This window comes from Eriocheir sinensis, chromosome 17 (genome assembly GCF_024679095.1).
Source record: "Eriocheir sinensis breed Jianghai 21 chromosome 17, ASM2467909v1, whole genome shotgun sequence".
Classification (NCBI taxonomy): domain Eukaryota; kingdom Metazoa; phylum Arthropoda; class Malacostraca; order Decapoda; family Varunidae; genus Eriocheir; species Eriocheir sinensis.
In genome coordinates, this window is record NC_066525.1 from 7513568 (window position 1) to 7530238 (window position 16671).

Sequence of the window (16671 nt, forward strand, 5' to 3'; positions counted from 1 at the left end):
CATTCCTCTTCTTTCTCCGTTCCCTCGCTTCTCTATTCCCAACCCCTCACCTCTCACACCTGTCCCTTTTCTCCCTTCACCCCTCTCCCTCCCCTCACACCTTTCCCTTTGTCCTCCCTCCCCCCTCTCCCCTCCCATCCCTTCATCCCTCACTCCTCTCACACCTTCCCCCTTTCTCCCTCCTCTCCTCTCTCTCTCTCACCTATGACGGTCATGTTGGCAGACTCTCGGAAGGTCTCAAAGTTCTCGTCGGAGATGACCTCGCAGGTGAACATGCCGGACGAGCTCAGGCTGACGTCCTTGAGGCTGACCTTGAACTCGGTGGAATTGGGTTGCTGTGGAAAGGGAGAGAAAAGGAAAGCATTAGTGAGTGGTTTGGTTGTATGTGGTTTGTTGATGGTGGTGGTGGTCTTTTTTGTTGTTGTTGTTGCTGTTGTTTACGATTGAGGAGGCTGATCCAAGGGTCAAACTTAATTGTACATAATAAAAGGAATGGGCAGTAGATTCGTTCGTAAAGGGAAAACTAAACATTGAGGGAGAAAAAAAGTCGAAAGATACTGATCAAATTTTATCAATATATACATTCCTTCTTATTTCTATCTCCTCCCTCTCTGCCCTCTCCTCTCTCTCTCCCCCCCTTTTGACCCCACCTCTCATTTACGTATATACTTGCCCTCTCTATCCCTCTACTCTACTCTCACTCTATTTTCTTCTCTCACTAACCCCGATTCTCTCTACCTCCCACTTTCCTTAATCTCCTCTTCTCTCTCTCCTCCTTATTAACCCCCAGATCCTTACCTATTTACGTGCCCTCTCTATCTTCCTCTCTTCTCTCTCTCCGCAGAAACCCCAGACCCTCTCTTGTATGCATGCCCTCTCAATATCCCTCTCCTTCCTCTCCTCTCCCTGTAATCCTCGATCTTCTTTGTCTCTCTCTCTCTTTCCTTCACTTCTTCACAACCCCTCGACTCTCACTTATAAGCATGTCCTCTCCTTCTCCCTTTCCTCACTCTCTCCTCCCTTTCTATATCCCTCTTCTCCCTCTCTGCTCTCTGATTTTCACAGATACATAATCCTCTTTTCACCCTCCTCTCATTTCCCACTCTCTCTTCCCTCTCTCTTTTCCTTTCCTCACTCTCTCCTCCCTTTCTATATCCCTCTTCTCCCTCTCTGCTCTCTGATTTAGACATATACATATCCTCTTTATCATCCTCCTCTCACTTCCCCCTCTCTTTTCCCTCTCTCTTTTCCTCCCTTTCTCCTCATTTACATGCATGCCCCCTCTTTCCCTCCCCTCTCTTACCTCCCTCTCCCCTCCCTCTCCCTTCCCTCTCTCACCTGTATACAAAGGGCAGGTGAACATCAGTCAACTTTTCCGCCACTCATTACCTGCTAATACCTGCCGTTGGGAGCGTTGTTGTCCTGTTAAAGCTTGCGAGTTCGAATTAATACAACGACGAAAAAAAATGTGACGCGGGGTATTCATTAAAACTTTGAACTATTTGGCGTTGATGAGATGTTTCCGTTGATGGCTTATACCTATAGTGATGCCCGCCCTGGATTGGGTATTGATTTAGCTGTTTATTTATTTTGTGTTTTTGTTTTTGTTTTTGTTTATCGTCCTCTTTTGTTTATTAGATAGGATTGTTGGGATTTTTTGTTTGTTTTTGTTTTTGTTTATCGTCCTCATTTGTTTATTAGATAGGATTGTTGGGATTTTTTTTTTCTTTCCTCTTGTTGATGTCTGGTGTGGATCTGATTTTGGTATGGCTTCTTTTTTTTTTTGCGTCTTTTGTTTGTTAGTTAAGATTGTTGTGGGGATTTGAGCATGTCCTTCCTTCCTTTCTTTCTTCCCATCTTAAATTCTTTCTTTCTTCTTTCTTCTTTTGATTCTTTATTTTTTTCCTTCTTTTATTACTTGTTTCTTTTTCTTCACGAGTAGACTCTGATATATTTTTTCTCACAGCAAAACAAAACAGAAATATCCCACCTCTTAAAGAAAATATACTCGTTTTTCTGTATATTTTGTTCACAGGAGCGATGCGTTGTGAGCATTTAATGTTTTTATATATACTAGAAAACCTTTTAATATGGTCCTTCGTACTGATAGATATATAATAAAACCCTACCACTGAAGACAAGGAAATATATACCCTTGCTTTATTTCATTTTGTGTACTAGGGAGCGCTGTGTTGTTGGTCTTTTAATCCTTTTACATACGAGGAAACCTTAACATACTTCCTCTAAATACCGGCATATGACCACAGATGTCGCGCCGACTAAACGAAACTTTCCAACTTTTTTCCTCTTAATACAAAAAAGATCATATAACTGAAGAAAAAAAATAGTATACAGATAATTCAAAAGCAATTTTCTTACTCATCGCTCCTTTATTGAACAGTCCAGTATGTTACTCGTGATAAACAGGTATCGGGCTCACTATATGTATGCATGGATGGATGGATGGATGGATGCGTGTGTATGTGTGTGTATCAATCTTTATCTGCGGACGTCATTAGTCACGTTTTTCAATCAGCCTAACAGAAAACGATGCTGCTGGCGCCACTTTATACAAACGTTTGCATCATATTACCCCGACACAGACCCGACGACACGGCTGCCATTGCTCGCGTTCTGCCTGACAAATCACGCACTCGTTGTTTTTATTTGCCTCTCCTATCTCGATCACACACACACACACACACACACACACACACACACACACACACACACACACACACACACACACACACACACACACACATACCTACAGACATACAGGTGATGGCTTTGGTACAGATAATAAAACAGGCAATAAAAAAGATGACCTAGATGATGACGATAATAATAATAGGGAGGTGGAACGTAGGAAGAAGAAGAAGAAGAAGAAGAAGAAGAAGAAGAAGAAGAAGACGAAGAAAAAGAAGAAAAGAAGGAGAGGAGCATGAAGGAAGGGTCAGTGAAGGAGAGAGTATGGAAAACAGAAGAAGCAAGAAGAAGAAGAAGAAGAAGCAAGAAGAAGCAAGAAAAAAAGAGGAGGAAAAGAAACTAAGGAAAAATATAAGGAGTGTGAGAGTGATGAGGCGGAAGAAGAACATGGGATAGAAATAGAGGAGAAAAACCCTCGGCAAAAAGAGGACGCCTGTAAGTAACATTACGACCCACACAAGAAATTATATACAGGAAGACGTCATGGCCATCTCACGTTACAGCAGCCGACTAACACACAGTTGGTGAGACTCTTCGTTCACGGAGCTCATTGTTAGAACAGTTTTTATCCTCGAGTCAATCAAGGTGGTGGTGATGGTGGTTGTGGAGTGGTGGATTTACGAGTGTTCTTGTTGTTGATGGAGATTAGGGTATTACGTCATTGTTGGTGGTTGGTGTTCTTGTTGGTGTTGTTGGTAGTTTTGTGAGTTTGGTGGCATAGCTGTTGTTGGCAGTGATGGTGGTTGCTGTGGCGATGAAGGACTAACAGGAGGGAGGTACGAAAATTCTCAACTCAAGATGTTTAGATGTATTATATTTCTAAAGATCTTGACCTAACTAGAAGGCCCCAGTATCATACCTTTTGGTTCTACATATCCCGCTTGGCTTCTTGTACGTCTTTCTTTGGTTGCATTTTTATTGAGTCGTGAATGATGTATGAAAAAGGACACAATACAGTTTTATCATACAGTTTTATCAAGTTGAAGTATCATGATGCGAAACAAGAGATGAGGATTTGTATTTCATGTCATTTGTTGCTCATAATCATCATCGAGTAGTTTAACTTCTTTCTTGATGGTTTTCTTTTTCTTTTGATTACTTTACTATTAAAAAAACTATATGACCTTCAATTACATTTTATTTGTCGTAACGTATTCTCCAAGTAAGACGTGAAACTGGCGGTGTGAGTTGCGTTTGTCCAGCTGTTTGATCTCCTCTATCCTCTTCACCTTACACGCGGGGTCTGGTGTGGATCGATACATGGACGATAGATAAAGATGTGTGTAAAACCTTTCATAAAACACTTCAGCCCCCAGCAAGCATGGCCAAGAGGATGACAAGCTGAGAGACACTGAAAGAAGATAAATACCAAAACGCGGCAATAAACACAACACAGCAACACGGAAAATAGTTGGTGGATATTGTGAGGCGAGTGTAGTGTTCTGGAGAGGACCTTCCCGGCGCGTGGGGCTCCTCGCAATAATTACAGGGCAGCGGCGGCACGTCAGTCACTCAGCGGCGCGGGTCTCGGGGGCGGGCGCTGGTGGCTGGTTCGGCGCCGCTCGCTCGCCGCCGATGGTGCGCGGGCGAGAGAGAACTTATAATGATGCCACCATTTGTTTTCCTTATCAGCACTTCGTTTGTAACAGTTATTTCATGGACTTTTATTCGTTTTTTATGCGTTTATTTTGCGATCATGACATCCTTTTTTCTGGTACCTTTTTCCCAGTTGTATTTTAACGAGTAAGCATCGGTCTTTATCTTTTGTTTTCCTTATCAGCACTTCGTTTTTAACAGCTATTTCGTGGATTTTTATTCTTATTTTTATGTGTATATTTTGCGATCATGACATCCTCCTTTTTTTTTCGGGCCCTTTCCCCGGTCATTATCTCTCTTTTCCCACCCGTCTCTCCACCGTCTGGCTGCCGGTGATTCATCGTTTGTGTCCGTTACGAGCGTGTCTTTGTGCCCGTGTTCCATTTCGCCGTCGTTGTCATCGTTGTAATGCCTAGCGAGGGCCGTGTGTCCCTCGTCTGCCTGAAAGGACAAGCATCGGCGAACATGCACGTAGTCATTGAATTTGAGGAGTTAGAATCGTTAGATGGTATGTAAAATAACAAGACCTCTCTTTCGGCCACCTCTTTTGATTTTTTTTTAGGAGCAACGAGTAGCGTTTTTTTTATATATTATTGTTTCCTTTTTTTGTGCCCTTGAGCTGTCTCCTTTCATGACAACTGATAACAACTAGATATGGAAGTACAGTGATATCAGTAAAAATGTAAAGTAGCTGCAGTCAGTGTCATCATGTTAGTAATTTTTTTCTTAGTTATCCTGTTGTACATTATTGAGGGGGAGGGTGCAAAAGGTGTTTCTCCACTCTCTTCTTTTTTGCTGAAGAAAAACGAAAAAAAAAATGCATGCGACATATTGTTGAACTAAAGAATGCACAATGTGAGAAACTATGTACACTAATCAAAGTCTTAACATTTACATTTATGAACGCTTTAAAAATATAAGAAGCGATCCATACGTGAGTGTTTTAGATGTATGGTATGTATAAATAAACCCTGAAGACTGGTCAGAAGAACGAAACAATCATAACAAAATGCGATACTAGATTTCTTCCGCGCTGTTTTGAAATGAGTGTATCGGAGATTAGAGTAAAGCAGTCTCGTGAAAGTTTAGTGTAAAAAGTAAGAACAATTGTTACTGCTCATTGAACGTGCATTCCGGAAGTTTATTAATGTTGCATGATAATAAAATAAACATGAAAATTCAGATCAGAAAGAATCAAATCGTTGTGTTTTGCTTCGCCGTAGTTTTTGTTATCTTTTGTTTCCTACGTGAAATATTTTGCCTTCGTTCTTTATTAATTTTGAAAGATTAACGAATGTACGAGAAGAAGAATCATGCGAGTTTGTTGAGTCACACATTTATTTATTTATTTATGTTTCCTAGATTTGTTTCCTTCCGAATATTCTGTGTCATTCTCTTTAGAATTCTGACAACATCACACATATTTCACATTTTGTTTTCTCTGAATTTTACTGATATAACTGTCATTGATATTTTCATTTCGAACTCTTTACATCGAAAATGTATAGCGCTGTCCAAGCTGATGCTCTCCTATATTTTTTTTAGGGCTGGGAGGAAATGGTTGTCATAATCGCGTAATAATGAGTGTGTCTGGCATCATGCGTTTCGTTATTTCCACAGCATGAATTTTGGACGACATTGGACAGTGCGTGGGCAAGTGGGGGGCGGGTGGGACACCGATGGTAGGAAACGAGGGATGCTCTTTAAATAGCGGGATGAACAAGGGTTATAATACGTCTTGTGCACAGAATTTATTTGCCAAGGTCAGGAAATCACTGTGCTGGTTGATTTTCATTGCGGACCCTCGTTTTCATAACAAAATTATGCTGAGGGAGATTTGGGGCGAGGTAGACAGAAGTGTGTTGTGTCCTTTCTCAGTTCCCCGACGTAGGCAACTGTATAGTTAATTTTATTACTGATGCATCGTAATTAAAGTGTGTATCGAGACTAAAAATCAAAGAAATATCGGTGAATATCCGGCCAAGAGGCGCGGCGATGCAGCGGCTGACCGGCGACCGCGCTGCCGTGCCGCCGCCGCCGCTGCCGGGTCGAGGCACGTTCATAATTACTTGTATTATTTAATGGCGAGGGATAAATGATGGCTTGGCTGCGTGGTGTTTATATATGCAGATTTAGCGAATATCGAAGGTCAAGTGAAAATTGGTGAAATGTTCTTCTATTCCATCACATTCTCGAATAATGGATCAACGGCGTGTTCCCTACGCTGCCTCTAATATTCATACACGAACTAAATGTTTGATTGGCTACGGACTATGTGAAGTCATGACGCTGCCTCTGTACTCAGCCTTTGATGGCTCAGTATAATCTCGCTGTGATCCGAAGTTTTCGTACCGTCACCGCACAACACAAAGGCGCGCGTCCATTCACTTGTATCTGTAGAGAGCGGGATAATGGATCATTTTTCACTCCAAAATAGCTGGGACAGGTAAAACTAGGGGCATATGCTATAGCTGCAAGTTATCTAATCTCGGTAACACATCGGAAAGAGGAAAGTATTCTCTTCTAACACATTTACTGATACTTATTTTTTTTTGTGGTGGCATTAATAACACAAATGGAAAAATAGTTATCTACGTAAATGCCTCTTTGAAACTATTCTTTACGGGCACATCAGACTGCCCATGCCGTGCGCCCAGCGACACACAAAGGCAAGAGAATCCAATGGCTGCCCTCACGCCCCACTCCCCCTTCGTTGCCTCGCCAGCCGTGCAGCCGATACACGCGTGGCAGGCAGTGCGGGAAAGCCGGAGAGACCAATGATAATATACCATTTCTGGCCAAACACGACGTCGGAGAGGAACCCAGCCCCGCCCGCGTCCGTCCCTCCCTCAGCGTATGTAAAATGTTGAACGCCACGCATTTCCTGACCCGCCGACCCGACCGAGCGCTCCCTCCACCCCTGCAGCTCTCCTCGCACTGCCTCGCCGCCTGATGCTCGGACTGAAGGTGGCGGTGAAGCGGTGTATTCTCGTTCCTCCTCTGCCACCTTTGTCTGAGTTTTTCGTTGGTATTTCAGTTTTCAGAGTTTGTACTGTTTCCATTACATCGAAAGATAAAAAAAGTACATAGAAGAGTCTCCCATATGACCATACAACCCCGGAACTAGATATATTTGGGATTCTGGCACGTAACATTTGGGGTTCTGACGCGCGTGAAGCTCTATCATGGCGGCTATATATTTCTTACACAGAAGTCCCGGCCAAGTAAAGTTTTTATACTTCCGCTCTTTATCTAGTTTACAAGTCTCGGCCCCGCGACGCTGTAAGGTGGCTGTCTTTTATCTTGCGTTCTCTCAGGTGGTACTAATAGAAAGACACCTGGCAGAATTTACGAGTTTACGACACTTCATTAGGGAAAAAATACCCTAGGAACGTAGAAATCCATTACTAAAAGGAAGGAAAATGAGTTAGGGAAAATTGAATAAAAGGAAAGGAGCTAGAAAATGAAAAAAAGTGAGGAAACTGAAACAAGGAGAGAAAAAAATACAAAATAAGGAGTGAGAAAACAGAAATAAAGGAGTGAAAGAAAATTAAAGAAAATATTATCTCGCAAGATCGCCACTAGATGTAGTATACCTCAAATTTAGTCAGAAACACGAAGCTTAGGCCTATTCTCAGACGCTTTCGGCTCTCACAACGCCTGTAGGTTGGGTTAGGTTAGGTTGTTCCAAAGGCCAAGAACGAGATTAGTCGAGCTCTAATGAGTATTTTCCACAACTATTTTGCTTCAGTTATACCTCCCTCTTCCACACCTGTTTGCACACCTGCTTTCTCTTCCACATTCATGATCCAGCTCTCGCATGTCAGGTGATTTGCTCCCTTCCACTCCACACCTTCCTTTACGCTTTTCTGTTCCCCACTCCCACACCCGACGCACACATCTGCTTCCAAAGGCGCAAGTCGTTTTCAATTCATACGTCTGTCTTTTCGTTCACACACACCTGTCTACCCTATCTCGTACACCTGCCTTTCTCATCACACCTTTCTCCTCCTCTACAGAGGATTCCTTTCCCAAACAAATGTGTCTTGCGTTCATTCACGGTACAGACGCCTTGTCAAACTATCACGAGGCATATAAAACTACCCCTGAAAATACCCACAGCAACCTCTACGAAACCCTTATCAAACTATTACTAGGCTTATAAAACTACCCATGAATATACCCACAGCAACCTCTACGAAACCCTTATCAAACTATTACTAGGCTTATAAAACTACACATGAATATACCCACAGCAACCTCTACGAAACCCTTATCAAACTATTACTAGGCTTATAAAACTACACATGAAAATACCCACAGCAACCTCTACGAAACCCTTATCAAACTATTACTAGGCTTATAAAACTACACATGAAAATACCCACAGCAACCTCTACGAAAGCCTTATCCGATATGAGTGTGTAAATCCGGAAATGTTTGAGAATATAGAACTTGTTGTAATGAAGCTTTATTGTCGTTGCAGCGCCAGGGAACGTGAAATCCGAGAAGACTATGATCCATCCACTTGATTAATTGAACTTCATCTTGGTCGGGCGGGTAAGGGTGTGAGAGGGGGGAAGGAGGGGGGGAGGGAGCCCGTAGTCTCGGATCTATGTATCGGAAATTAGGGCTCCCAAAATTAACCAGATATTTTTTCTCGTAGGTGATGATTTTTTCCCCGTCTCCTCCATCTGCTTTAATTGCCTCAGAGGGTAGTCCATGGTTTTGATATCACTGAGTTCCTCGATATAGCTAAAGGTCATTTCTATTGTGTGTTTGTTTGCGTATGTTTTTGTTTGTTTCTCTGGTTGGTGAGTCGATGATTTGCTGGGTTTGTTTAGTTTGCGATGTCGCTGAGAGTCCAAACAGAAAGTTATTACGACCAAGAGCATAGGTTTGAACCACTGCATAGTAAGACACATTGGGCCCTCTTAAGACACCGTGAGCTTTTATTTTTTTCATTTTTTACAGCAAAGAGCAGCAAAAAGGCAGAATCAAAACAACAAAGAAACCCGCTGCTTGTCAGGTATTGTGTTATGTATTTTTGTGTGTGTTTCCTACGTACATGTTAACGAGTATCCACGAATCACGACACCTCTCCTCCCGAAATTGACCACTCTTTCGGCCACCTCCTTGGATTCTTTTTAGGAGCAGCGAGTAGCGGGCTTTTTTATTATTATTGTTTCACTTTTTTGTGCCCTTGAGCTGTCTCCTTTGTTGTAAAAAAAAAGAAAAAAATGAGGGAGATATACATTAACGAAGAAAGAACAATATGAACAATAGAAGGTCACAAGAAACAAATCGAAGTTCTCTGTAAAATCCAGAACAAAGTAATTTTCGGAGCCGGTGAATTAAATGAAAGAGGAATGGGAGAATAAAATGTATCGCAGAGAAATATAACTGTAATGTGGATTGGTGCTTGTCAGTGATAAGAGGAATTAAACTCTCACTGGGCAGGAAAGACGATGAAAAGATAAAGAGATTCTAATGAAGGTCAAGAAAAATATAGTGTTTGTAAATTTTACTTACCAATCAACTGGTAACGCATTCACGACTCGAACTCATTTAACGAAGAAGCAGAAACAATAGCCAGCGAAGATTACAGAGGCGAATCAAAGGTAGAATTAAAAAGTAACCTGGCTTTTCTGGGAGGAGTATAAACGAATAAAGCGGCGCACGGGGAACAGGAGGGAAAAAGTAAATATCAAAGCAAGGATGGATAAAACAGACGATATGCAACGCAGCAGAAGAATACGTCGAAAAGGTAGAGTTTCTTAAAATTAGCTGAAGTGAGTCTCGCGGCACAGATGAAGTGGTCAGGGTAATTAATAAGAGATCAGTCAACTTTTAAATCAAGGATAAATTCAACAGTAAGATTTAGTTTGAGGCGTACGGTTTAGCTGCGCGTTGCCTCGGTGCTCATCTCCGTCTCATTGGCCCTTGATGGAACAGTGAAGAGTTTAATTTATGATAACCGCCATGGCTGTCCACACTAACGGCATATCTGAATTACTTCCGAGTTGATATTTTAACTTATCTGATAGCGTCAAAACCCATCTCTGTGGGGAATCGTATACGAATTAATGTTGATTATCATATTTCCACGTGTTTCTGATATAAAAGAGTAGAAAATCGCCTGTAAGATATCTTTTTCATAGCAAAGGTATACTAATTAATGTTTTTTTGTTTGTTTGTTTATATTTGCCACAACGATACTGAATTATAGAAAAAGTTCCACCATTACAGTCTCACGGAAGGCTATTGATGTGTTTTACTTCATAGGCTCGGTCAGTCAGGGGCTCTTCAAATTGTACACGACCCTCCCGCTACCCTGATTTTCTAGCCCGTTCCAACTCCCTACCGTTTTTGTTTATCCATACGACGAGGGAAGAAATACTTAACACTGCTAAACTCACATGTACAAGAGCCAAGAAAATAAGGGGTAAGAATGAAGAACGTAATATCTCTGTGAAATAAAGGGAAAGATTCAGCGGCTTAAAGTTGTCAATACGTTTTAAACTTTGCATACGACGTGGGAAAAAATACTTGACACTGCTAAACTCACATGTACAAGAGCCAAGAAAATAAGGGGAAAAAATGACTGGCCTTTGCTGAAGAACGTAATATCTCTGTGGAATAAAGGGAAGGATTCAGAGGCTTAAAGTTGTCAATACGTTTTAAACTTTCTAAAGGAGCAGGAGAGAAATGGGCTGGAGAAAGTGGAGGTGGTTAAAAGTGCATTACAGTTAGAGAGACATTTCTTTGTTAGGAGTTCACGACGCATCTTGATAACCTGTGCTGGATAGAAATGTTGAAAGCAGTACAGTCACCTCAAATTTGAAGAAAGATGTTGTCCAGCTTCTTTATAATGAATGTGTTTCGATACATATGCTCACCAAAAAGGTCTAATGTGCTCTGGCCACATATGCAAGAACACAACTTTTTTTCCCGTGTCTTCACTTTCGGATTTTTCCCACACCGTGTTACTGTAAAAATAGTCTACGAAACAGTATGAGGTAGTCAGTATAACAATAAGAGATCAATCAACTTTTAAATCAACGATAGATTCAACAGTACGATTGAGTTTGAGGCTTACGGATTAGTGAAAAAAATTATCAACCTGCAAACAACCTCAACACCGCGGCCATTCAGGGTACGAGGACCGTTCTGGGCGAGCCGTTCCTCTTCTTCAAATACTAATATAAAGAGAAAGGGAATCGATGTGCAGAAGACGCCTCAACGATTTGTGTCACATGTCGATACAGCACAAGTTTTCTGTAGTGAGGCAAAATAAAAGTCATCGTTGTTCTCTTCAGGTCGTCGCTTGGTGTCCACTCCCTTCAAAGGACTAATAATAAATGGTAGAAGTTTCCATAAAAGGCGTCATATTTGTATTGATTATGGATATCTCGCGGTGTTTTAGAAGTGTTAAAAGCGTCTTCCAATGCTGGGGGTCAAATCTATACTCTGGGCTACAATATTTTTTCTGTTTAACCTGTCCGCTGCTATTGGCACGGATTTGGCTTTCACTGGTAGCCTGGTCACATACACTCCCAGGCCTTTATCTGCCTCTGTGGTGGATAGTGGAGTGTTTCCCATGTTGTATTGGTATGCTGGATATCCCCTTCCATTTATATTTTTCTTCACTGAATTGTAGCAGCCACTTTTTGTTCCATTCCTGTAGCTTCGTGATGTCTTCTTGTAGGAAATCTGCAGTCAAGGGGTTAAACTATCGGCGGCTTTTAACACAGACACATTTTGTTAGCATTTGCCAATTTCCTTAAGTCCTAGCGAAGGGCAGCCCAAACGCATGCGAGGTTCAATTACTTTACACTTGTAGAAATTTACGTATTTACCCAGTTGCAGTATTTTGGCCGCAAGGCAATTTGGGTCGAGGGAAATGGCCTTACCGTGTTTCCCGACCCAAACAATTATACTGACACGCTCCGGCGCTTGGTTCTTAGTCTTATTCTTTCCCTTGTGCTGTGAGGGTACTGCTATGAGGCGCCGCGTAGCATCAGTGGGCGGGTGTTGAGTGTTGCCGAGGTGGAAAGGGAATTGCTATGAATGGTAGAACACTGAACCATACAACTTGCACGGGGTTCGTTTACTGGAAGGATAAGTGATAAATCCGTCCGGTATGATCTTTAGAGTCGTATTATAAGACATTTCGCCGCCCAAGAACACATATTTGACAAGGCTTTCGTAGGAGTTGTGGGCATTTCCAGGGGTAGTTTTATGACCCTGGTGGTAGTCTGACTCCTCTTCTGTACCGTGAACCTAAAGAAACACTCATTAGAACCCGACTGATCCCCTCTTTGACCTTTAGAAATAGCTGATGTGATATGGTAAAGTGTCTTGTAATACCAGCCTTAGACTCATTCTCAAACATGTTGGGGCTAACACACCCATACAACTTGCACGAGGTTTGTTTACTGGAAGGATGAGTGATAAATCCGTCCGGTATGATCTTTAGACCCATATCCCCAAACATGCCGGAGGTAACACCCACATTTAATAAGACGTTCGTAGTTTGAGTGCGTGTTTCAGTGGTAGTGGTAGTGTGACCCTTCCTCTGCACCATGAACCTAAAAAAACACTCATTAGAACCCGATTGATCTCCTCTTTGACCTTTAGAAATAGTTGATGTGAGAAGCAAAAGTGCCTTATAATACCGGCCAATATGTTCCGTTTAGCAGAGAGGCGACGTTCTGTTTTAAGTTCCAGCGCAGCAGCCAAAAAGCTTCCGTTTAGCAGAGAGGCGACGTTCTGTTTTAAGTACCAGCGCAGCAGCCGAAAAGCGTCGAGTCCCGGGAGGGCGGTTGATCAGCCCCGGAAAATCTCTCAGGGGATTTTTGCGACTGATTGATTCCGAGTTTCATTTATGGCGGTGCAACATTCACGGCCATTCCCACCCCCGAGAATGTTGTTAGTCGAGTGTTTATTAGTCTGATTCAATTGGCGGGACGGAGCAGCAATCGTGTGGGGAGGTTCTTGGGAGATTTGCGCTCACTTATGATTCGGTTAGCTGTGGCGCCTGTTGGTTGGGCCTTTGTATGAACCGACTAATATGGTTTGGGGCAGCTTTAGTTATGTTGGGTGTTTGTGTGACCGGTTTTTTTTTTACAACAAAAGAGACAGCTCAAGGGCACACAAAAAAGGAAACAATAATAAAAAAAAGCCCGTTACTCGCTGCTCCTAAAAAATAATCCAAAGAGGTGGCCGCAAGAGAGGTCAGTTTCGGGAGGAGAGGTGTCCCGATACCCTCCTCTAAGCTGCTCCTTGGTGCTGCTCACTGCCAGGAACATGTAATCAATCAGTTTGAAGTTTGGTTTAAGTACTCTAATAAGTTCGGAGTATGTGGCTATAAAGTATTGTCCTGGTACGTTTTGCTGCCGGGGACATAAATTCAATCAGTCTGAAGCTTGGTGTAAGTATCGTGTTAAGTATATAAGTGTTTGGCTTAAAAGAATTGTAACTGAGAAACCATTGCAGTAGTTAATGGCATGGTCGTTTCTACGGATAAATTGCACTTTTTTCTGATTTATGAAAATTAAGAACTATTTAGAAGTTGCTACACGTGACCGAGGAATCATTGAATATACTTGTCATGGTCATTCGATCACCTGACATGAGATTCGCCCAGGAGGGAGTTGGAACGCGTGCATCGACCGCCTCCTCCTCGGCTACCCTTGCATGTGAAATAACGAACACTATAATGAATCTAATCCGAAGCGCAATCAATATCCTCGCGAAGAAAAGTTTAAAAAAAAGTAATGATAAAGCTCGTGATTGCTACTTTTTTTCTTGGCATCGCTCGCCGCTGTTGTTCGCTGTGTCTGTTTCCTCTCTGGATGGTCAGCCGCTGTTTGTCTTTGTCTTTTGTGCATCATTTTCAGTTAAAGAAGATATATGTGATGACTCGGCCGGTGCCCTTTTATATTTACTTTCTGCGTCATGTAGAAAATAAAAAAGGTATCAATAGGAGGAGGAGGAGGAGGAGGAGGAGGAGGAGGAGGAGGAACCAGAACAGAAACAGGATCGGGAACAGGAACAGGAACGGGAAGAAGAGGAGGAGAAGGAGGAGGACGAGGAAGACGAGGACGAAGAGGAAGAGAAAGAGGAAGAGAAAGCGGAGGAGAAGGAGGAGGAGGATCAGGAACAAGAACAAGAACAAAAACAGGAACAGGAACAGGAACGGGAAGAAGAGGAGGAGGAGGACGAGGAAGACGAGGACGAAGAGGAAGAGAAAGACAAAGAGAAAGCGGAGGAGGAGTAGGAGGACGATGACAAGGACGAGGACGAGGAGGAAAAAAAGAAACAAAGCGGAAGAGGAAGAAAGCGAGGAAAAGCTAGAAACATTATCATCATTTCAACATTTCTGAAATTTGTATTGAAAGTTAAACTGACTTAATTATGAGGCGAAAAAGCGTACATCATCCACGGACTGGATTCGACGCTTTTGATAAATCTTTCTTTTCCTTCCGTTAATGTAAAATGAGACACGCAGGGTTAGGAGGAGGCAGGGAGAGAGATGCGTCGAGGGAGGAGAAGAGGAAAGCGAGACAAAGGAAAGAAACGAGAAGGAGAAGAAGGAGGGAGAGTGGGATGGCTAGATGGAAGGAAGGAAGGAAGAACAGGAACGAATTGAGAAGATGAAGGAAGAAAGGAAGGACGGATGGAGAGAGGGAAGGGAAAGAATGAAGTGAGGAAAGTGGGACAGAGAGGAAGGAAGGACGGAAGGAAGGAAGGAAGGAAAATAAAGAAGTGGGGAAATTAAGGAAGAAAGGAAGGACAGATGGGAAGAAGGAAGGAGGGGAAGGAAGTGAGATGAGGAGGACTGAGAGGAAGGAAGAAAGAAAGAAGGAAAGGAACAAAATGAGGATAGGAAGGAAGAAATGAAGCATGAATGTAAAGAAGGAAGGAAATAAATGAAGAGAGAAAGAAAGGAAGGAAGGAAGGAAGGAGAGGAAGGAATGAAGTAAGGAAAGAAGAACGGAACGGGAGGAAGTGAGGATAGAACGAAAGAAAGAATTGCAGAAAGGTGAAGGGAAGTGAGGAAGAAAAAGAGAGGAAAAAAAGGATAAAAGATGAAAGGGCAGAAGGATGAGGGAAAGTGAGGAAAAAAAGTCAGTAACGAAGTGAAAAAAAAATATAAAGAACAGAAGGAACCAAGAACTGAACGTAACATTGGGCATAACAGGAAGAAAAGGAAAGAAAGTAGGAAAGAAGGAAATGCAGAAGGGTGAGAGGTAAGGAAAAGAGGAGAGACAGTAACGAAGTGAAAAAATTATAGAAAACGCAGAAGGAACCAAGAACTAAACGAAGCACTGGGCATAACAGGAAGGATGGGAAAGAAATTAGGAAAGAAGGAGATGCAGAAGGGTGAGAGTTAAGGAAAAGAGGAAGGAAAGTAACTAAGTGAAAAAAAATAATATGAAGAACAGAAGGAACCAAGAACTAAACGAAGCACTGGGCATAACAGGAAGGAAAGGAAAGAAATTAGGAAGGAGAGGAAGGAAAGTATCGAAGTAAAAAAAAATAGGAAACTCAGAAGGAACCAAGCTTAAGTTTAGATGATGAGTCCTGACACTTTGATAGAGTTTCATTAAATTTCATCCATTCTTTCTGTGTGATGCCTCGAGTCTTATACAATTCCCTTATGGTAGTACTGGGGCATAACATAGACTGAACAGAGAAAACGGTTTACTTACACTCAATATATCCAAATCAACGGTCAAGTGATATTACATTAAAAGAAAAGATAGGACAATATACATGTAACACCTTCATTTGTCGTCCTTTTTGTGGGGAAAACTTAAAAAACGAAATATTCAGTGGATTTCTGATTAATGTGATTTATGAGACACTCGATCTAGCCAACTACATTAAAAAAAATCACCTAATGTATTTTTCTATGGAACGAGTGTGGAAAGATTAAGGAACCCACTACATAATAATCTCCTAAGAGGGTTCGAATCCCCCTGCCAGGTATCAAATCATTCTCGTCTCCCTTCATTAACCTTTCATGGCGGTGAGAATGAGTGATGTGCGATTTATGGATAATGTATTTGACCTCTCACTCTTCACCTCATTATTTCAGCCTCATGGAAAATGCAGCTTATTTATGATTTATTTTCCTCCTTCATTTGCCATAATATCTAAACCTATCTTTTTCTGCCCTGCTTCATGCCTGTGTGTGTGTGTGTGTGTGTGTGTGTGTGTGTGTGTGTGTGTGTGTGTGTGTGTGTGTGTGTGTGTGTGTGTGTGTGTGTGTGTGTGTGTGTGTTTCTGTCATTTTTTTTGTCTGTTACTGTAAGCGTCTTTGCGTGTCTGTCTACCTATCAGTGTTTGTCTGCATGT

General features: G+C 42.1%; 1 protein-coding gene across 1 annotated transcript in view; it reads right to left on the bottom strand.

The window, feature by feature from the left end:
- LOC126999886 (uncharacterized) overlaps positions 1–16671 on the bottom strand; it is a 48654-nt gene that overhangs the window by 17545 nt on the left and 14438 nt on the right. Inside the window, exon 3 of the mRNA XM_050863011.1 lies at positions 203–335. Coding sequence (XP_050718968.1) covers positions 203–335 — 133 coding nt within the window. The remainder of the gene's footprint in view (positions 1–202; positions 336–16671) is intronic.